Below are 22,508 nucleotides of genomic sequence, written 5' to 3'. Positions count from 1 at the left end.
TATGTAATTTCAGATAGTGCTTTATCATCTGAATCATCATCAAAGGTACAGATTCCTTCTTTAGAATCATATGGTAAGGAACGGAAAGGCTGGATGTCACCAGCATATTGATAGCACCTCGTTTTTAACTACTGAATGACTTTTCCCAGTAATTCAGGCTGGACAAGGTAGAAATCTGTAGAACAACATAGATCAGTAGCCTAACAATCAAACTGTAGCCACACATATTTTCTAGATACATATAACTGAAAGGACCAGAGGACATACAAGGAAAAGCCGAATTCCCAATCCTGTCAGGTAGTCCAGGAAGATAATCATAGTCAATTCTATTAAAAATTGCCAAGACCGCCAAGAGAACCAGCAAAGCTTCACTCTTCCCAATATTCTGAGTGGATCATCTACCAAGACACAAATAAAGTCTCGGTATCTTCATCTGGATGAAAGCCCTACTAACGTGGCTCTGGTCAATCATTATAATGTAGATGCATCTGGAAATGTAGGGCTATCCACATCTTTCTCAGAAACATGGCTTGTAGCTATACCAGTTTCCAAATCATGGGATACGTTTTCCCCCTATGAAGTCCTTATTATTGTATCCTTAGGCACAGAGGGAATCACCTACCAAGAAAAAGACATTGATTAACTATTGACCCAGTCTTGTATTAATAAATTTAATTATTCACTATGTAAACCAAATAGTACCACTTGTCTCTCCATATCTTCAAATTCTACAAGGTGAGAAATAAATCCATAACCACATAACAAGCAGTAGCTAAAGTTATACCACTATGACCTGCCCTAACCCTACATACAACTGCTCTAAGTATGTCATTTATGAATGGCAATTGTATCTATAGTAAGATTGGTTTTCACTAGATTTTACAAGAAAAAATGCAGATGAAAATTTCTGTGCAACACAGATATCAAGGCCTTGATCCAACTTTAAATCCTCCTTCAGCACATAATGTATCGGAGGACTTTAAGATAATCTTTCACTCTTACACTGGCTGAGCAAGATAAAATTGGGGAAGGTAGAGAACATAGATTAGGACTGTGTGAATCTTCACTAGGGTGGAAAAGTTTGAATCACTGAAAGAAGATCTGCAAAGTGAAGCAGTGGGATACTTTGAGTTAACAGAGAAGCTATACCACTTTAGATGTTTCTCTGACTCTGTAGTAGTCTTTGCATGTGTGCAGAAGTCATTTGCCTAAAAATGAACCAGACTGCCCCCCCTTCACTTTCCAAGACACAGTATTGTTGCTTCTAATGTTTCATTTTGAGCATCAAGCTGGGTTGTACCATTTTTATACAATTTTGATGCACCTAGTTTATATGCCTCTTTGAATATTTTTATTCAAGTCAAACAGCTATCTCTGTGCTCTTTATTCTGCTTTCAGAAATTCAGAATCGCTCAATGTCAAAATATATTACATTTTCCTAGCCGTTGCCATTGTAATACTTTGCATAACTCATTTTGCTTTACAGTTAAAACAGTATAACTATTGTCTTGCAAACAAAACATGTTCTTTCCAGCTTTTGCATAGAGTCTTGTTCTTTGGCACGTAACAGCCTGAAGTGAAAAGGAAAGTTTGTCTGAAGTTCAAGCAATTAAGGTGTTTTTCATACAATGCCAGCAAATGGAATGGTTCTTATCAGCACACAACCATAAAAGCTAGTAAATAACCATATCAAAAATAGATGCCCATGCTCCTTTATTTGGACTGGAGATTGTTATGTATGGGAATACTTCACAGTGTGAAAACATTGCTTTGCAACTTATCAGCTTTGTTATGGATGTCAAGGCACTAATTGTTTTTCTCCCCAACTGACCCTGGACTTTTGGAGGAATGAGGAAGAGATAAGAATGCACTGGGATAGACACCCTTGAATCTGCTCTCTCTGTCAAGGCATAAGTTTTATGATCAGTTGAGTCACTAATACGCACCAATTAGCAGCAATCAGTATTTTCTCAAGCACTCCATTCTTCAGGATGACAACAGTGCAATACAGATTAAAGGCAAACACATAATACTGTATTTATATAAGCAAGCACATATTTGTGTAATTGATTCAGTCTGAATTCTTATGCAACTCAACATGGAGCACTTTCATACTTGGAGAGAGTTAATGGTCAATGAATAAGACCAGGAAGGAAGGATCAGCAGTGGAATATTGCTGCACATCTGTGGGTGTCAACAGCTGCTGGATAATTAAAATCTGGTCCTGGCATTGCTCTTAAGACACTGAGAATGTACGCCTGTATTCCTGTACTCCTGTACACATCAAGTAGCCAGCTGCCATAGGAATGCATTATTTGTGAAGAGGGAACAGGAGTAATGCAGATATAGGAATGCATATGAATTCCTTCTAAGAACAAACATCCATGAAGATTAAAAGTTGCTCTTATGTCAGTGTTTTCCAAACTCAGCAACTTTGAATTGAAGTCCAAACATCTTAAAGTTGGCATGTTTGAAAAAAACCTGTCCTATATTCACCATGAAAACAGGTTCATGGAAACACCTTTCACAATATGATGATAATTTGGACCAGAATATAATCTTATAGTGGGGTAAGACTAAGATTGCCAGTTGGAACTGCAAAAAGTTGAACACAGAAAAGTTGCTAAATTTTCCTACCCAGAATTGTAGCCAAGCTGAGAAGGAAATATTTAGGGAAGGAAAGGAGAAGCTGCATAGAATGCATATTTCCACCATTTAATTAAACTATTTTCAAAGAGTTTCTGTTTGCATAAATCTTTATGTATGTATGGTTCAGACTCCATGAATAATCAGAAACACTGCATGCAAGTATCACAAAGGTCTACATACACACACACTAAATCTGATGCTTCACAGATGAACTGGATTTGGGCTTCCAAACTTCCAAGCCAACATAAACAAAACAAACTGCCCAACATTCGACCAAGTTCTCTATAGAACATCATCCCTCCTGAGATACGGTCGGTCCCCACCATAACTCTTTTACAAAAGGTCATTATAGAGCCACTTGGAGTCACCTATGTGTGAGTTGCACAGCTATATACATTTTTTTTAGTTAAGTAAATAATAAAAATCTTTTGGTTCTGCAGGCTGAGGATCTGGGAAGTGGTCTATCACATCTGAAGGGAACCAAATTGATGGGATCAATATAAATATCCATATATAATAGCAGGAATGCCATTGGTTGAAACCAGTAGGTATTTTGGAGCATGGTCCTAAACAGTGCATTCATTTAATGCTTGAACAGGGTTTGTGTCACTCCCACCACACGGAGATCCTTATTTTAAACTGTGAAATATTGGCTCACGGTTTTCACACTTTTAGTATTTGATATCTGTCCCAAAGCTCAGCCAACAATATCAGAAGGAGGACATTCATTTTACTCATTTATTTATTTGATTCATATCATGTCAGTATACCTGTGGTATAATAGTTTGAGCAGTACAGGTGCTATGCATGATCCACAACAGTGGTGAAGTGTGGGGTTACCCTTTTACTTTCCCTTACCTATTGTGTCCAAACAAGGTATTATAGTCAAGAAAGCATTTATTAAAGCAGCACAAAGAACATTCTTCAAACTGCCAGTGGCCTTTTCACATACCCTTGTCTGCTACTTGAAGGCTAGGCTTCCATGGACAGATCTGCATGCATGAAAGAAACACTTGAGGGACAGCACTTGCTCTCATGTGGCTGCAGATGCATCTTATTAGTCTATGATTCTGAGAATATGTGGAAAACTGTATTTTTCAGACCTTAAGATAAGAACTTTGCACCCAGTCGACCAAATTTCCGTGGGGATTTACATCTTTTGTACTATGACACTGTTATGCAAGTGACGTAAATTAGTCCATTACAGTGAGGTTCCATTATAATGTGTGCTCAGATGAAGAGTATGAATCTGAAAATATCATTAATTATATTTACATATTACCAAGTTATAATCAAACTGCTTTTAATATTTTGTTGAATGCATTCCAAAGTAGGAAAACTGACCCACCATGAAGCCATATACGGCATTCTTTAGTTCTCAGCTTATTTAATTTAATTTAATTTAATTTATTAATATTTCTATACCGCCCTTCTCCCTGAGGACTCAGGGCGGTGTACAGGGCAAGAATAAAACACAGAAATGTACAAAAATTAAAAGATAATTAAATACATGCCCGATTAAAATACAATTAATACATAGTAAAAACCCCAATAAAAATGATAAAAACCCCACCTATCCCCCCTCAGGCCAGGCCGGCTTGATCGAACAAGTATGTTTTCAGATCGCGGCGAAAGGAGCGCAGATCGGGCGCCGTCCGGAGCTCAACCGGTAACTGGTTCCATAGCTCCGGGGCGCCCACAGAGAAGGATCTCCCCCTGGGGGCCACAAGACGGCATTCTCTGACCGGTGGCACCCTGAGGAGGCCCTCTCTGTGGGAACGCACAGGGCGCAGGGAGCTTGATGCCGGCAGCAGATGTTCCCTGAGGTACTCCGGCCCCATGCCATGGAGGGCTTTGAACACCATTACTAGCACCTTGAATCTCACCCGGAAGACAACTGGCAACCAATGCAGCTCACGGAGCAGAGGTGTCACATGGGAGTATCGGGAGACTCCCAACACAACTCTCGCGGCTGCATTCTGTACCAGCTGGAGCCTCCGGGTGGTCCTCAAGGGAAGCCCCATGTAGAGAGCATTGCAGTAGGACAGTGCCACATGTAGGACAGTGCCACCTATTTTGCTTGGCAGTTGATCAGAGGTGCTGTAAGAGCACTCCTCAGCCCCAAGATGTTTGTTTCTTCTGACATATTAGGTCTCAAACTTGAATTTGTCTGAATAGTTATTGTGTTTAAATCTTTACTGCCTAATTCAAGGCCATATGAAATAGAAATATGGAGTCTGCAGCCAGGGACTCAGAATTACAAATTTAGCCTCTAATACCCCCAGATTCTGTGGTGTAATTTCAGCAGCATCAGCCCAATGGCCACCATTCTTCTCCATTCTGCCTCATTTCTTGATGTTTTTCCTGCCTCTTTCCATCCAGACCCAGCCCAGGACTGTATCTTCTGGTTGTCCAACTCCTTCCCAAAGCACCTTATGCTCCTATCTCATGTTTCTAGCCTCACCCTCCTGTTCTTCTCCCTTCCATTTTGAGCAGCATTCCATCAAGGAATAATATTAAATAATTTACTTTAAATTATTTATATGGCTGCCCATCTCACTGATATGGCTCTGCATGATCTACAAAAAAATTAAAAATACAATTTTAAAAATACACATAAGTAACTAAGAGACAAAAGTGGGTGCTGAAAATACCATGCACGACAATGTGGGCTCAACTAACCTCCAGTGCTCCATGCCTGAAGAGCCATCTCCAGTGTTTTCCAAAACATAAGAACAGCTGGTCATGTTTCTTATTCTCTATTCTTTTTGTGGGGGAACAGTAAAATATCCAGTACAGTGACATAAAATAAAGTGAAGTGTCATTATACTGAGGGCACTAAGTTTAAAGGGTTAAACATGAAATTGATAGAGCAAACAACACAGATGTGCATTCTGCAAGCCATCACATTTATTGTGTAGTACAAAGTGGTTTTCTGAAATCCAGAGATCAATGGATCAATAGCTTTTAATTCAGTCTGGTCACAAGAATCTTAATCCGTAGATCTGACAGGGACATTCAGGTTGCTGAAAGACACAGAGAACATCTATATGAAAAGGCACAATAGAAGAGGGTCTGATGCAAAACTGGTGGCTTCTGACTTGGACTACAACCTTTTCTGATCTGACTCCTACCGTTTGGAACAGACTCACCCTTTATAAATGCATTTGTTTTCTGTACTAAAAAAAAAGAGAGAGGCAAAACCAAGCTAGAAATTCCTTAGCTAAAAATCTGCAGAAATGATTGCGGTAAGTCCCATTACAATCCATGGAGTTTCACTTTTCCTTTCAGAGGGTGACTAGTGGGGTAGGCTTTTAACACATCTTTCCAAGGAATGGACCTCACTACAGGTGATGGGATGCTGAATTTTATTTTCATTGTTTCTAATCATAAAGAGTTTTGAATGCATGGCTGCAAGTTCCTGTCAGTCCATGGGCTCTTTTTCAATGCTCCTCCTTTCCCGTAACTGGAAGACTAGGCTGTCCTGTAATGGGCTGTGGGAATAACCTTAGGAGATAGGAGGAAACACTGGAGCCTAGGCTATGGTCTGAGAAGAGACATCCTGGTCTAAATGAAGGATGAAGGTGGATAAAGCATATCAGAAGGATTCCTGTCTAGTTTCCTGGAAAGTAAAAGCAGGGGAGAGGGGAAGGGCTTTCAGGCTTGCAAGATTCTGTTAAAAGGTAAAGGTGAAGGTTCCCCTGCACATGCGTGCTAGTCGTTTCCGACTCTAGGGGCCGGTGCTCATCTCCATTTCAAAGCCGAAGAGCCAGCGCTTGTCCGAGGACGTCTCCGTGGTCATGTGGCCGGCATGACTAGACGCCTGTTACCTTCCCACCGGAGTGGTCCCTATTTTTCTACTTGCATTTTTATGTGCTTTCGAACTGCTAGGTTGGCAGAAGCTGGGACGAGTAACAGGCGCTCACTCTGCTACGCGGCACTCGGGATTCGACCCGCCAAACTGCCGACCTTCTGATCGACAAGCTCAGCGTCCTAACCCACTGAGCCACCGTGTCCCTAAGATTCTGTTACCATAACCTTATAATTTAAACTAAATTTTTAGATTTCAAAAATTGTTATAAAATAGTATTAGCAATGATTGTATACTGATCAAAACTTGGAAAGAAGTTCTAGCTTTTAAAGACTGAAAGACATGGGAGCTAACTAGTTGATTTTGTTTCTTATATAGACTTCTCATATAAAAGAGAATATATAGTGTTATGTACTGAGCTTTTGGGGGTTTAATCACGTGTGCTGCTGGAGAACTAACGGTTCTCCAGCAACCCAGACAGGACGTCTCCAGTCCTGGCAGCAATTAACGTGGTGGGAATAATGGGTTCAATCTGATTGGTTGTTCAGAGCATGTGGACTATATATATTGTGCAACGTTACCCCAAAGCCCCAGTACAGTTCAGTCTTAGTTACAATAGAGCTATGTTTCTTCTGTACTCATCTGCCTGGCGTCTTCCCTGCTCTTCAGAACCCACAACACAACATATAGTATGTAACTCAGGGCTGAACTGCCCTATTTTAGTGGGAAAATATCCTGCAGCATTTGTACCAGGTCCTATTATGGAAGAACCACTCAACTTCGGCAACTTTAAGCTGCTTGGACTTCGACTCCTGTGCTGGCTGGGAAATTCTGGGAGTTGAACTCCACACATCTTAAAATTGCCCAGGTTTGAGAAATACTGGTCTAGTAGTTCAGGTTTGGACTAGGGCTGAGGAGAGTCAGGTTCGAGTTGACTCTTGACTACAGCTATTCTCTGGATACGTTTTGGGTTTTCTCAGCCCAATCTACCTCAAAGGGATGCTCTTAGGGAGAACATGGAGGAGGGAGTATTATGTTTATTGTCTTGAAATTCTGAGGGAAAGATTGGATACAAATATGACAAATAATATATGCTTGTAATGTTAAGAATAGTTGGGCCTTGCTAAAAAAAACCTTCTCAGATCAAGCCACATCTGTCCCATTTGCAAATCATTCCCAACATATTTTAAATCCAATCTGTGATCTCCCTATTTTGATTCAGCCTTCCATCCTTCTGAAGTGGGTAAAATGAGGACCCAGATTGTTGGGGACAATATGCTGACTCTGTAAATTGCTTAAAGAGGGCTGTAAAACACTGTGAAACAGTATATAAGTCTAAGTGCTATTGCTATATGCTCACTACACCTAGTATTGGAATAAGAACTGAAAGCAAGCAAGACCTACCAATCTTTGCTCTCTCTGAATCAGCCAATAGCTGAATTCTGAGAAGACATTTTCCATTCCCTCCTGTTCCAGGAAATTCCAAATTACCAAATAGTTCTCTCTCTCTCTCTCTCTCTCTCTCTCTCTCTCTCTCTCTCTCTCTCTCTCTCTCTCTCTCTCTCTCTCTCTCTCTCTCTCTCTCTCTCTCTCTCTCTCCGTCCCTCCCTCCTCCCTCCCTCCCTTTTAACATAACCAACAAAACCTTCACAGTTTCATCTCTCCATATGGAAGCGCTCAGTGGTGGGATTCAAATACCTGAACAACCAGTTCTCATATTTGATGCAGGCCTGGATCTCTAATGCCTAGAATGGACTTCTGGAAGTGGCATCCTGGACTTTCGGTGGGTCGTTGTAGACCTGGGAGGCCTCCTCCAGGCCTCCGATGCTTAGAACAGACTTCTGGAAGTGGCATCCACACACTTCCAGTGGGTTCTTCTAGGCCTGGGAGGCCTCCTCCAGGCCTCCGAGGCCTAAACTGGACTTCTGGAAGCCACCGGTTCTTCAAATTCAGGTAAATTTAGCTACCAGTTCTTTTGAACTGGTGCAAACCAGCTGAATCCCACCACTAGATATGCTGCTTCCAGAAGTGTTGAATCCAAAATATCCCACGGGCTTATATCAAAATTGTGCCATATTCATTATACAGTGCACATTCTGAAGTTACAAACCTGTCTTCTGCAATTAACAATAGCCTGGTTCTATGCTTGCTCCTGGACATGATTTGCCCCCAAATCCAGGTGCAGGATTGTTACACTCTCTTTCTCGCTGACGTTCTCCATTCTGACAGGCAGACCAGGTAGACCAGCAACTCCAGCTCCCGTCAATGGCAGTTTGAGCTGGATCAGGATCAGAAAAAAATTGTTTAACTTCAGAACATTTGGAATTTTAGAATTCTTCATAACTTCATCTTCCTTCAGAATCTCACATTCACACAGTATATCTTAACTGTATATTGACTGGGTATTTGGGCTAACTATATTGCATAAATCCAAATCAACCAAGACTGCTTTTCAAAATGACTTGCTCCATGCTGAGGAAGAACGAATCTCAACAACATGTACAGAACAACTGTGAAGGATATTCTAGCCACCTGTCACTTGCTCAAAGTTGGATTTGAAATAGGCAGTTGCAATCAAATTGACTGAGACATGATATTTCCCTAATATCTTGGAAGAATCTGATCCAGTAATCCTTTGGAGTATAGACAGCGTTCTCAGGGCTACAAAACCAGACACCTGTCTATTGGATCCATGATCCTCTAGATTAGTTAAGATCTCCCAAGATATCACATGTGTTTGGATCCAGGTCATGGTGAATTCATCCCTAATGGACAAGATATTTCTTGGAGGAGGTGGTGGTATACTCCCTCTTCAAAAAGCCATAAGCAAACCAGAAAAGATACATCATATTATGGCTCAGTGCAATGTGTGAAGCATGTATTTGAGTCTCCCCTTGAGCCTGGGCCTCCAGAGTGCTACTAAGTTCTTATTCATCTTATTTATCAACTCTTAATGTTTAGCTCCTGACTTCTAATCCTAACTTCTCTCTGATCACTGATCACAACCTTCCCAGCCAGCGTCTGACAAGCAAAGTCAACAGAGGAAGCTGAATTTGCTTAACAACTGTATTATAAAAATCTGCTGGGATGCAAGCAACCACTTTGCTTAACAATAGAAATACTGGTTCCAACTGTGGTTGTAAGTAGAGAACTTCATAACTCTTTTTATTTCAGACTATAGGATGGGCTAATTCAACATAACTGTGTTGTATGTTTTATAAAGGTTTTGTATATTTCTAAATAACACAGTAGAACCAAGCGACCCATTAAAATGTATGCTAAGTCACGGAATGACTTCTAACCTGGTATGAAACTTGACTTGGGTATTTCACAGGCTTCTCCCTTGTAAAACGGAGTGCAGGCACATTCACACTTTCCTTCTATCAGCATTGCCGTCCCACCATGTAGACAAGGCTGGCATTTGCACACGCTGTATTCAGCCACATAATCCTCTACAGCTCTGTCCAGATTTTCTTTCTTTATTCGGGAATCTGGGATTTTGAGGGGTACAAGTTCCGAAATTGGGGCTATCTGCAGAAATATTTAACCACATATATGTGTGCATATATTTTATATACATATAAAATATTTTTTATCATTATCGTGCAGTTCTGTACATAAAGAAAATACAGACTATAGCACTTCATCCTGAGAAGATCCATGTTCTACAGTTATGCTCACCTCTCCTCAGTACTTGATTCTTTCAAATGAAGACTTTAGTTATTCATTTACTGCAGCTCCATCATTAATAGTTATAAAGCAACACTCTTTCCATCAAATTCCCAGTAATTCTTTCATGATATTAGAGATATCCGCGAGAGGCTTTAGAATAGAGGTCCCCAACCTTTTGGGCATCAGGGACTGGTTATGTGGAGAGAGGTTTTTCCATGGACCAGAGGGGGCATGGTTTTGTGTGCTTCCTGGCTCATGAGATTAGGATAGCTGGGACTATTCAACCAAGGATTCTAATGCAAATGATATGACTGCAGAACTCCTGAGGCTAGTTGTAGAAATAATGTTTGCTTGGAAAACTAAAATAGGAATCCATAGGTTTCAAAATTCTTGCGTGAGGCCCCCAATGAAAGATTGTCACATAATTATAATTATAAATTATATAAATTTATATAATTATAAAAGGAATAGAATAGGACATTCTATTCATTCAGTCTGTCCTGCGTGATGGCACAGTGGTTAGAATGCAGTACTGCAGGCTATTCCTGCTGACTGCCAGCAGTTCGAATCTCATCAGCTCAAGGTTGACTCAGCCTTCCATCCTTCTGAGGTTGGTAAAATGAGGACCTAGATTGTTGGGGAAAATCGGTTTACTCTGTAAACCACTTAGAGAGGGCTGTAAAGCACTGTGAAGTATTATATAAGTCTAAGTGCTACTGCTACTCCATTTGATTAATTTTACCATAAATTAAAATTTATATTGTTTACCATAAAAATTAAAATTTATATTGTTTACCATAAATTAAAGTTAATGTTGTACCATTTTACCATAAATTAAAATTAATGTTATTTTTCCCTTACTCCACAAAGTTTTTTCTTCAGGTCTTGCTCTAGCTCTAGCTCTAAAAAGTTACATTCTTGTGAAGTACAAGGTCTCCAATTGAAAGAACTGCTTTGTTATCTAGGCAAAGAAGGAAGGAAGGAAGGAAGGAAGGAAGGAAGGAAGGAAGGAAGGAAGGAAGGAAGCAGGGAGGGAGGGAGGGAGGGAGGGAGGGAGGGAGGATTATTAGGAAATCCCAGGATCTTTGACTAGAATGTAAAGTCAAATACATCTTGGAAGAAAGCTATGGTGAACCATTCCTAGAAAACATATGGAAATCACAGCAAAGCTTTACTTGACCAGAATCTTTGACTCTGAAAAGATTGCAACTTTTAAAATATTTCTTCAATAAAGAAGAAAACTCTTCCATTTGTGAGGTCACATTGATTGAAAATGTCCCCAACTTATTGATAGATAGAAGAAAATTCTCTTACCTCTTGTCTTATCACAGTAGGTGCTTGAGGTAGTGTAGCAGCCCATTCGACATACTGTTCTACATCAACTAGCTTGGCATTTGATGAAAGCAATTCATTCAACTTTGTTAAAGTAGCTGTTGTCCCACCTTGAATCAGAGAGACTACATCTTGGATAACCCCACTCTTTTTCATGTCATCAACTGGAGAAGAAAAAAAAATGGAGGTGAAATAATAGGAAGAGTGGCCTTAAGAAATCAATTGTTCTTGGGTAATAATAATAATAAAAAAAGATAAGGATAGTGGTGATGATAGGTGCAACTAAATATTCATTTGATTTTATTTTATTTTTCATTTTCATTCAGAGGAAAAGAAAATGACAATGTTGATAATAGTTGGAAATGGATTACCTAGGAGTTTTTGCCAACTATATTTGCCCAGATTGTGGAAATTCAATTTTTCTATATTCACTGGTAGCAAGTGATTTGCTGGAATCATCTTCCAGGTGGCATGGTATTACCTTTTCCATCTTGCACATCAGTGATCCAGAGAATTCCTGCTAGAATTCCATGGTGCCTAAATGACCAGGCAATCTTGTAGAATAGGCACCTTGCCTGATTACTCTTCAATTATTTCATGATTTAGAGACATATAGCTACTGTGCTTCTAGAGATGTTTTCAGTATACTTTTTTCATCAATGTCTGGAAGCCAGACTTAGTATCAATCTATGGGCTGACAGCACATATCCCATGGGAATTAAACCTCCAGTCCATTGTAGGAACCTCCAAAATGGAGTCTGATTAAATGGCCCCAATTTGGCAACATGCTAGAAAATTCTAGTCACAGTTTTTCAGATGTTCAATGTCACTGAAGTCTTTGAGAGGTTAAGACCATGTGGCATCTCATCCTGCTCCTGCCAGAGATAATCTAGAATAGAGGTGTCAAAGTGCCATGCCACGGGCCAGACGCGTCATCCGGAAGCCGTGCCCACCCCAGTGCCAACAATGCCAAAACTCTTCCGATACATTGTGCGATGTCACATGATGTCATGAGTTTGACATGTCTGATCTAGAAGTATGATCGATGACATCTCAGTCCCTTATCCAGGTATGAATCCTGACAGAGAAGGGTCCAGGTGATTAACTTTGTGAGTTCTCTGGAGCTACCATGTAACTACCTTATCCATCACTTTCATCCAAAAGGAAAGGCTACAGATGGAGAAAAACAGTCCAGAATAGTTAGTCCAACAATGGTCTCTTGAGGAAGGGATAGACCACCATCTCCTTTACAGCTGGTAGACACCCCCCTGAATTTATCATTACCAAGACCCAACAACATATCATTTTTGCTGAAGAGTGGACTACATACACCATGATATCTGTCCTGATTGGATAATTAGATCAGGCTACATGGCTGCTAGTATGTTACCTGTACTACAGCCAGATTTCCTTGAAAGTACAATCCACTTCTGCATAGAACATGCCACACCATACACAGAATGTGAAACAACCATTCTCAAAGCAAGTGTCAGTTTCCTAGCTGGGAAACCATTCTCCCCAGATTCATGCAGAAGCAGAATTTGGCAAAATAAGTGTTGGAATATGCTAAAACTGTGAAGCCAATCAGTAGCCACCTGGTGACATTGGGCCACTCATTTTTGGAAAGACGATAATGGAAAACCATTTTGAAAAAACAACAATTGCCAAGGAAATGGTAGGACTAATCCAGGCAGGAGTCAAAACTGAACAAACAAAAGAAAGAAAGAAATAAAAAACTGGGTGCTCAGACCAAATTCTGCCAAAATTTAAAGTGTTATCACTGGTATTACACAGTGATCTGCATCTTATTTTTTCTTCCTCACTTGAAACCAGAAAGCCATGGACAAAAAGAGTGAATGTGCTTTACTTAGTGATAAACAAATCTCACTCTCTCTATTTTACTGCATTTGCCTTAGTTCAACATTTCTTTCTTCTCCTGTGTTCTACTTTACTTACCATAATATGTGGCAATATGTTGGCTGTTCATGAAAAAGTTGTATGGGCTTGGATATGAATTTGGGCAAGAGACTATGAGGAAATGCCAGGGTTATATGCTAGATTGGAAAGTTGAAAAGAATTCTGTATGAAAACAATGGCAAATATTTGTTTGTTGTCATAGACAACAAATAGGCAGTCAGTAAGTGTTGAGCTTAGCTGAAAGAAAGCTCTAGCTCAGGGGTGTCAAACTCAATTTCATTGAGGGCCGCATCAGCATTGCGGTTGCCCTCAGGGGGCCAGGTGGGTGTGGCCTGGGTGGGCGTGGCTAAAGTGCGTTTGGCCTACTGGGTAGGCGTGGCTAAAGTGCGTATGGCCTACTGGGTGGGCATGGCCAGCTCTACATCGTTCGCATCAAGGGTGCCTATGGGGGCCTGGGCAGGAGTGGGACAGATCTGGGGGTCTCTGGTAGAAGGAGGGTCTCTGGGCCAGGGCCAAGGCAGTGGGGGCCATTCCCGCAGTTTCCAGGATGGCTTCGCAGGCCACATGAAACCACTTCACGGGCTGGATCCGGCCCCCGGGCCTTGTGTTTGACATGTCTGCTCTAGCTAATACTATACTATAATAGTATACTCTATTATACTCTAGTCTAGTATACTAGTATACTCTAATGCTTTGGTAAAAGTTTATTAAAATATTTTACAAATTAAATCATCAATGAAATAAACTACAGTTAAGACATTCTGTAGCATGGGAAATATAAAATCCACTATGCCAAACTGGGGGTGGGTGGGTGCTCTGCATATGTAAGGATTACAAAACTATAGATAAGCAAATTTCATTTTTTAGTACATAACTAAAGTTTGAAATGCACAAATACATATTAAGGATGAGGAATGGAAATAGATCATGTAGAGGAGGGATAAATCAAATTTGCCTTTGTTGAATAACACACACACATTGGCACAAACACAGAGGGCCTCTGGTATATGTGTGTGTAAGAGAGAAAATTTAAGATGAAAGCTTCTGCTACGTGGCTGAAGTTCCACTCTTTTTGAAAAGTATCTTCAAATACTGTCTTGTTTCAGAGACTCAGACACGTAAAAACAACTGCTTGCTTAGCACTCCTATTTAATTTTTGAACTAAAAGCTTCACATTTATTCATAGATCCTATGGGCAAAATCTAATTGGGCTGGCCTAGCTTATTCCATAAGCCTTAAGGTAGGATCCCTATACAGAAGGTTGTTCTGGGTGAGGATTTCCACAGACTACAAGACTCTTTTACCTTCTATAGATACTTTTGCTGAAACTTAGCCAATCCATCTTGGCTTTTTTCTCACATAGCTGGGAGCTCTTCCAGAAGAGCCCCATTGCCTCATTATGTCAAGGCAACCATCTGTTGTCCTGTGAAGTATAACTTATTGTGTCTTTGTCAGATTCTTTAGTCTGGTACTCTTCCGTACACTGAATCAGTTGAAATTTTCCTGAGCAAAAAATTCTGCCTTCTTTGCTTGCTTTGCATCAATCTAATGAACTTCAACTTTCATGAAAGTCCCTTCACACAAATACTTGGCATATAGCTACACATTAACACTATAGCATGGCATTATATAGTGATTATACTACTGCAACGCTCTCTACATGGGGCTGCCCTTGAGGACTACTCGGAGGCTTCAGCTGGTGCAGAATGCGGCCGCGTGAGTTGTGATGGGGGTTTCCCGATACTCCCATGTAACACCTCTACCCCGCGAGCTGCATTGGCTTCCGGTTGCCCTCCGGGTGAGATTCAAGGTGCTGGTGATGACCTATAAAGCCCTTAATGGCTTGGGTCTGGGATATTTGAGGGAACACCTGCTGCCAGCATCAAGTTCCCTTCGTCCAGTGCGCTCACACAGGGAGGGTCTTCTCAGGGTGCCGCCAGTAAAAGACTGCCGGCGGATAACACCCAGGGGGAGGGCCTTCTCTGTGGGTGCGCCTGCCCTCTGGAACCAGCTGCCCGTGGAGCTTAGGACTGCCCCCGACCTTCGTTCATTCCTCCGGGACCTGAAGACCTGGCTCTTTTTGCTCTCCGGCCCAGGCTGAGAATTTTTAACTGGGGTTTTTATTTTTAGGGATAATTTAATCTTTTTTAATTGTTTTTTTAACTTTTGTATTTTCTATTGGTTTGGTTTTTAAATACCCTGTAAACTGCCCTGAGTCCTTCGGGAAAGGGCGGTATATAAATCTAATAAAATAATAAATAATAAATAAATAAATAAATTGGCACATTAGTGATATATTTTTTATTTATTTATTTATTTGTATTCTGGCTTTATTATTTTTACAAATATCTCAAGGAGGTGAACATACCTTTTTCCTACTATTTTCTCACATTAACAAACCTGTGATGTAGGTTAAACTAGAATGATTGACCCAGTGACACTCAGTTGGCTTTCATGGCTAAGGTGGGACTTGAACTCACAGTCTCCGGCTTTCTAGCCTGGTGCCTTAACCACTAGACCCAACTGGGTATTATGTATTGTATATACATTAAAACCCTCCATTTTTATAATACTATGATCTCTTAATTCAGAGTCGGGTTGACTAGATAGAGTAGAGCAGGGGTGTCAAACTGCTGGCCTGTGGGCCGGATGCATCATGTGGAAGCCCCACCCACCCCATTGCCGGCAATGGCAAAACAGTCCCCATATGTTGTGTGCCATCACATGATGTCATGAGTTTGACATGTCTGAAGTAAAGCATTTGCAGCAGATTTTTTTTTATTTGAGCCCTAGAAGAGAAACATCTGTTGCTACCTAGGATTGAACACTCAACCTTCTGAATGAGAGGCAAGTGTCTTCACCATTAGGCCACCGCACCACTCATTATATATTATTGGCATGAATGTATGCATTAGCATTGTTCATTACTTAATGTGATTATACAGCATGAGATTGACATATCCAATAACATATCTTAATTCTTGTATGAGGGATATAATGTGCCAATCAATATGCAAACTTGGGCATAAAAGTGTCAGAAGATGATAGGGGCTGATGTACTTACCATTTTTAAATCCACTAGTTTTACATTGTTTAGCTTTAATCTCCGATTTGGCTTCTGCAGTATCTGCGGTGATAGTAAGTCCTAAATTAAAGCCTAGGCATTCATTTACATCACCTGCAGTGACCCCTGAAAATAGAGTCAATAAAAATGATTAGAGGTGTACAAAATTGTTACACAGAAAATAGGCTATCAAATTCCTGGTTTTATATATCTGTTGGAAGAAATTGCAAGGAGGAAAGTATTGTAGTTTTTTTTTTTTTACTTTGCGGCCCTTTCTTTTTATTTTTCTTCCCACACCCCCATCTCTCTTTATTTTTCAGATGTCATTCCCCATGGCTGCTTTCAGGGAAACAACAGTGGCTCTGAACCAACTTTTAATACAAAAGTTCTCAGACTGACTATCTCTAGTATGTAACTTGCCCAATCTTTTTTTCTCCTAATCAGAAGCTCTCCATCTAAGTTAGAATACAACTTTGATGCTCGATAAGAAGATGTGCATAACTTGGTGTGGTCCAGAACACATGACATGTCCGGCCCACTGAGACATCAGGGCACCAATAAAAAAATGCATGTAGGAAAAGATGGTTTAAGAGGCCATAGACCAGCTTCAGTCTGAGTCTGGCTCATCCCTAGAATTGGGTAGATTTGAATTCACCTGTAAAGGAACATCCCCCCTTATATTATAAAGCTCCTAAATGCTATTTAAAGGCTGTTGAGTCCTGAGTTCAGAAAATGTCAAGAATTTGTTGAATGCAAATAAAATTCCTTTCAGGGTTAGTATCATAGTAGGTTAATAAACACTCTATGGCAAAGCCAAAAGTAAAGATAGGTGGTGAATCAGGTTAATTTTAAGCAAAGGTAGTTATTTGGTTAATTGTAAAACATTACTCCAAATGATCTACTTTTTCATAATTTATTTTCTAACAGTATTAATGTTTGAAGTAGTATATTGTATAGCAACTTGACAAATAATCTGGTTACTGTTCTGCTGAAGAAAAACTATATACACTTATGTTTTTTCCCCCTCTAGTTGACGTTCATTTTTTCTTTCCTTACATAATAGATATTGGACATGATCCAGCTCACCTTAATCACAAATAGAATGGCATGTTGTGAAATGGCTATAATAACACACTTTGATATAATAACAGTACTAATGTTTGAAGTAGTGTATTGTATAGCAACTTGATAAATAATCTGGTTACTGTTCTGCTGAAGAAAATCTATGTACATTAGACTTGGTTTTTTTCCCCTCTAGTTGAGGTTCATTTTTTCCTTCCTTGCATAATGGATATTGGACATGATCCAGCTAACCTTAATCACAAATAGAATGGCATGCAGTGAAATAGCTATAGTAACACACTTTGATTTGTAGGCTATTTCAATGGAGGATTCCATTTCAAATTTTGTGATCCCTCTAAACAAAACCTACTATGAGGAGTTGATATGAAAACTGGTTTATCCCTGAAATTATCCCAGAGCAAGAGTTGATTATCATTGTATCACTATATTATTCTTATATACAGACCTGTTTCTATAGAATGCTAACAAGGACTGTTTGGTTCTGATAGACGAGGACTCAGAGTGGTTTAACAATGAACGAGTTTATTGAATACACAAAGTCAACTGTCAACTGTCAAATGTTGCAAACTTTTATAGTGGTAGTGTTTGAACTGTAACCAATCAACGGAGTCTATTTTCCCGCTTCTAGTTTATTGCATCCAATGATTGCACCTGAATCTCCCGCTCAAAACCCAGCTATATTGCAATCTGCTATTTCCCTTGTTAGCAACTATTTACATACACAACACCCCTTACCCCCCAGTTGTTGTTATTTCTGTACAAAATCCTTTAAATATTTTGGTGGCCTATGGATTCTAGAGGGGTATCTATTGCTCTGGCTGCTAGGGACCCCTCTTCCTGATTGTCTGCTTGGCTGATTGTCTCTGTTGGACCTGGGCTCTTGGTTACCAGACTCTGATGTTTCCCTGTTGCTGTTTTGTGTATTAGTTTGTGTTTGAAGATCAGTGGTCACTGGCCTACTTCGCAGGGGTACTTCCCAGTCAATTTGACTAAATTGTTGTTGTTGGGTACCAGGGGATGAGTTATTTTGCCTTTCCTCTACCTCACTCTCTGGCATGTTGTTATCACTGAACCTGTATGTACTGTTTCCCCCTACTATACTTTGGTCCCCATCTACTGGCAAGCATCCACTAGATCTCTTCCTCAGCTGATCTATGTGTCTTTTGCTGATCCTATTCCCTTCCCCCTCAATAGTGTAGGATAGGGGACCTAATATTTCAGTAACCACCCCTGGAATCCATTTGTCCCCTTGAGCATAGTTCCTGGCCCAGATTAAATCCCCCACTTTAAATGTTCTATTTGGAATGTCCAATTCAGCACTTGGTAGAAGTCTGTCAGGGTGTAATCTGTCCAATTTGGTGGTTAGTCTCCTTCCCCACCTCATTTCAGCTGGACTTTTGCCAGTAGCATAACATGGGGTCGTATGTTGGGTCTAGCAAGAATTCGGCCAGTCTTTGATGCCAGTCGCCCCGAATGATTCTTTTTAAGGCGTCTTTCGTGGTCCTCACATTTCGTTCAGCCAAGCCGTTGGTGGATGGGTGGAAGGGTGCTGATGTCTTGTGTTTAATCGAGTTGGCCTTGAGGAAATCCTGGAACTCAATAGATGTGAATTGTGGCCCATTATCAGACACGATTACATCCGGCAACCCATGAGTGGCAAAGAGGCCCCTTAATACCTGTATTGTTCTACCTGAAGTTACTGAACTGACTGGTACTACCTCTAGCCATCTAGAGAAGCTGTCAACCACTACCAAAAATGTTAACCCTTGGAAAGGTCCAGCAAAGTCAATATGAATCCTGGACCAAGGATTTCTAGCTAGCTCCCACTTATGCGTACGGATGTGTTGTTGTTCTGGCCTAGAACGTTGGCACAAATGGCAATTGGCTACACATTCCTCAATGTCGTTGTCCAGTCCTGGCCACCACAAGTGACTCCTAGCCAACGCCTTCATCCGTACTATTCCTGGGTGTCCTTCATGTAATTATAATAAAATAGCTGGTCTGTGGATTCCAGGAATAACCACACGGTTTCCCCACAGTAAGCATCCCAAATGAACTGACAGTTCATCTTTTCTTCTAAAATAGGGAATGTATTTGGCATCCGGGTTGGCGTTTGGCCACCCACTCAGGACCCAGGCCATTATTCTCTTTAAAATGTGGTCATTATTTGTTGCCACAGCTATATCTTTAGCGGTTAGAGGCCAATCAGGAATGTCCTGTAGGGACATTATTTGTCCCACAGGGGCAGGGTCTTCCTCCGTGCTGTTTAAGGGCAGTCTGCTAAGGGCGTCAGCATGTCCCATGTCCTTGCCCGGTCTGTATTGGAGGGAAAATGAGTATGCTGAGAGGAAAATGGACCACCTCAGCATTCTGGGTGACATGATTTGGGGAGTCTGTTTATCCGTGGTAAACAGTCCCAACAGGCTTTGTGGTCAGTCAGTATGGTAAAGTTCCTACCATAAAGGTAGTCATGGAACTTCTTTACTCCTGCCACAATTGCTAATGCCTCCCTGTCTATCTGAGCATAATTCCGCTCTGCCTTGGTTAGTGTCCGGGAATAATATGCGATTGGTCTTTGTATTCCTTGGTTGTCTAAGTGGCTGATCACAGCCCCTACACCATAAGGCGAAGCATCGCACGCTAGGTAAATTGGTTTATTTTCTATAAAGTGGGTTACAGTTGATTGGCTGGAAAGAATGTCCTTTAAAGTTTGGAAACTAACTCTATGTTTGTTCAGCCACTGCCAAGGAGTCTTTTTATCTAAGAGTCTATGGAGGGGTTCTGCAATGGCAGCCTTGTGTGGCACAAACGTATGATAGAAGTTTACTAAGCCAAGGAAGGCCTGTAGTTCAGCCTTGTTCCTTGGTTCAGGAGCCCATTTAATTGCTTTAATTTTGTCAGGGGTAGGATGGATTCCATTTTTGTCAATCCTGAACCCCAAAAAATCAGTGGACTTAACCCCAATGCAACATTTTTCCCTTTTTAGTTTCAATCCTGCCCTCCTAAATCTGCTCAATACCTGTTCCAGCCGTTCCACTAACATTTCCTCATTTTTTCCAGCTATCAAGACATCATCAAAGTAAGGGCATACACCAGGTATGCCCTTTAAGGTCCTCTCCATCACTTCTTGAACGATGCCTGGAGCTGCTGCAATACCAAATTGCAGTCTGTGGACTCGGAACGCCCCCTTGTGGGTAACAATCGTTTGTGCTTCTGCAACCTCTTCAGAAACAGTCAATTGTAAGTACGCATGCACCAAGTCTAGCTTGGCAAACATGGCGCCGTCCTGGATCGTGGCGAGGACCTGCTTCACCGTCGGGACCGGGTAAGCGTGTTTTTTCATTCCAATGTTCAGGGTGGCCTTGTAGTCAGCGCAGATTCTCACATCCCCGTTGGGTTTGAGGGGTGTGACAATCGGCGTTTCCCACAAACCACCCTCAACAGGTTCTAAGACGCCTTGGCCTACAAGCTTGTCGAGCTCGGCACCGATTTTTTCCTTCAGGGCGAAAGGCACCCTTCGGGCCTTAAGCCTGATTGGTTTTACTGAGGGGTCTAGGTTAAATTTAATTGGGGGCCCTTTGTATTTACCAAGAGATCCATCGAATACGTCTGCAAATTCATTGCAGACTGATTCGAGGGTCTTATTTTTAATTACTGAATTTATTCCCCCGATCCAAATGCCCAGGGCAGGGAACCAGTTAAGGCCAATTAGACTAGTCCTGTGTCCCTCAGTGACTATTAATTCTAAGACCCCCTTAAATCCCTTAAATTTAACGCTAAGGCTAATCTTCCCTTTTATTTTTATGGGGCTTTTTTGAAAGTCAGTTAATTGAATTTTTGTTGAACTAAGTGGAATTTTTCTTCCACTTAATTGTTCAATCCTCTCAAGGGTTTCACTGGAAATTATTGATACTGAAGCCCCTGAGTCTATTTCCATTCTGCAAGGAACCCCTTGCAGATGGACTACGATTTTTAATTTTCCTTCTGGAAAATTGCTACTTTTCCCATTTCTCCTGCGGTTGACACGCGCCACCTCCCCTAGATTTGGAATTTTAACCCGGGGTTTAGGGGTCTCTTTGCCACTGAAATAAGGGGTTACCTTACCTTCGGGCCACACATCGACTTCGTGAAGGCGGTTGTCGCGAGCACGGCTCCTACAGATGGCCTGGATGTGGCCGGTCTTCCTGCACTTTGCGGTACGGAATCGGCAAGAGGCGCGGGGATGGTTGCCTCCGCAGCTGCCATACCGGTTCTGGTTGTCGTTGTCGCGCGGTCTGGCTGCGGTGTCCCTCCATGGTCGTTGTGCCCCCGTCGCTTGTCTTTGCGGAGTTGCGGGTTGTTGATGGCGGTTATGTTCAGGCCCTTCACTTCTGGGTGGTCTTGGCGCCAATTTCCCGAATCGCCTGGAGACTTCAGCAATATCTTCTTCCCACTGCTGGTCCACCTCCCCGCAGTCCACATAGCCCTCTTGGTTGATCTCGGACGATGCTGCCATACTGCTGCGGGGGGGGTCGCGATACCCGGTGGATTCGTACGTTAAAAGTTCATCGATCACTTCCTGCAGATCGCCAGTGGGTTTGGCGATTATTCTGTTTTGTAGCTGCTCGTCACGCAAGCCCAGTACTACTCGGTCCCGAATTCTTATTTCTAAATTGTCGTATTTACATCGAACTGCGGCTTCCCTGACGGCAGCGACAAATTTTTGTATGGATTCTCCCGGTCTCTGGTTTCTCTTCTCAAAGATGCGCCGCCAGAAGAGTTCGGATCTCCTAGGTGTAAAGTGGACCTTTAGTTTGGCTAGGAGGTCGGCATAAGGCACGCTTGAGACCGGTTGCGGTTGACACAGTCCGACAGCGATTCGATAGACCGGTGTGCCGCAAATCGTCAATAATGCTGCCGCCTTTTTTCTGTCGTCTGTGATTCCGTTCACTAACAGGAACCCTTCGACTTGTCCGATGTATTCTTCCCAATCCTCGGGGA

General features: G+C 41.5%; 1 protein-coding gene across 1 annotated transcript in view; it reads right to left on the bottom strand.

Moving 5' to 3' along the window:
• Positions 1-8,583: 8,583 nt before the first annotated feature.
• LOC310634651 (complement component C9-like) overlaps positions 8,584-22,508 on the bottom strand; it is a gene marked incomplete at both ends in the record, with an annotated part of 29,122 nt that continues 15,197 nt past the window's right edge. The window contains 4 exons of the mRNA XM_083353167.1: positions 8,584-8,738; positions 9,763-9,991; positions 11,447-11,628; positions 16,446-16,571. Coding sequence (XP_083209293.1) covers positions 8,584-8,738; positions 9,763-9,991; positions 11,447-11,628; positions 16,446-16,571 — 692 coding nt within the window. The remainder of the gene's footprint in view (positions 8,739-9,762; positions 9,992-11,446; positions 11,629-16,445; positions 16,572-22,508) is intronic.

This window comes from Vipera ursinii, assembly GCF_947247035.1.
Source record: "Vipera ursinii genome assembly, chromosome: 2".
NCBI classification, from domain to species: domain Eukaryota; kingdom Metazoa; phylum Chordata; class Lepidosauria; order Squamata; family Viperidae; genus Vipera; species Vipera ursinii.
This window is presented reverse-complemented; position numbering and strand designations above follow the sequence as displayed.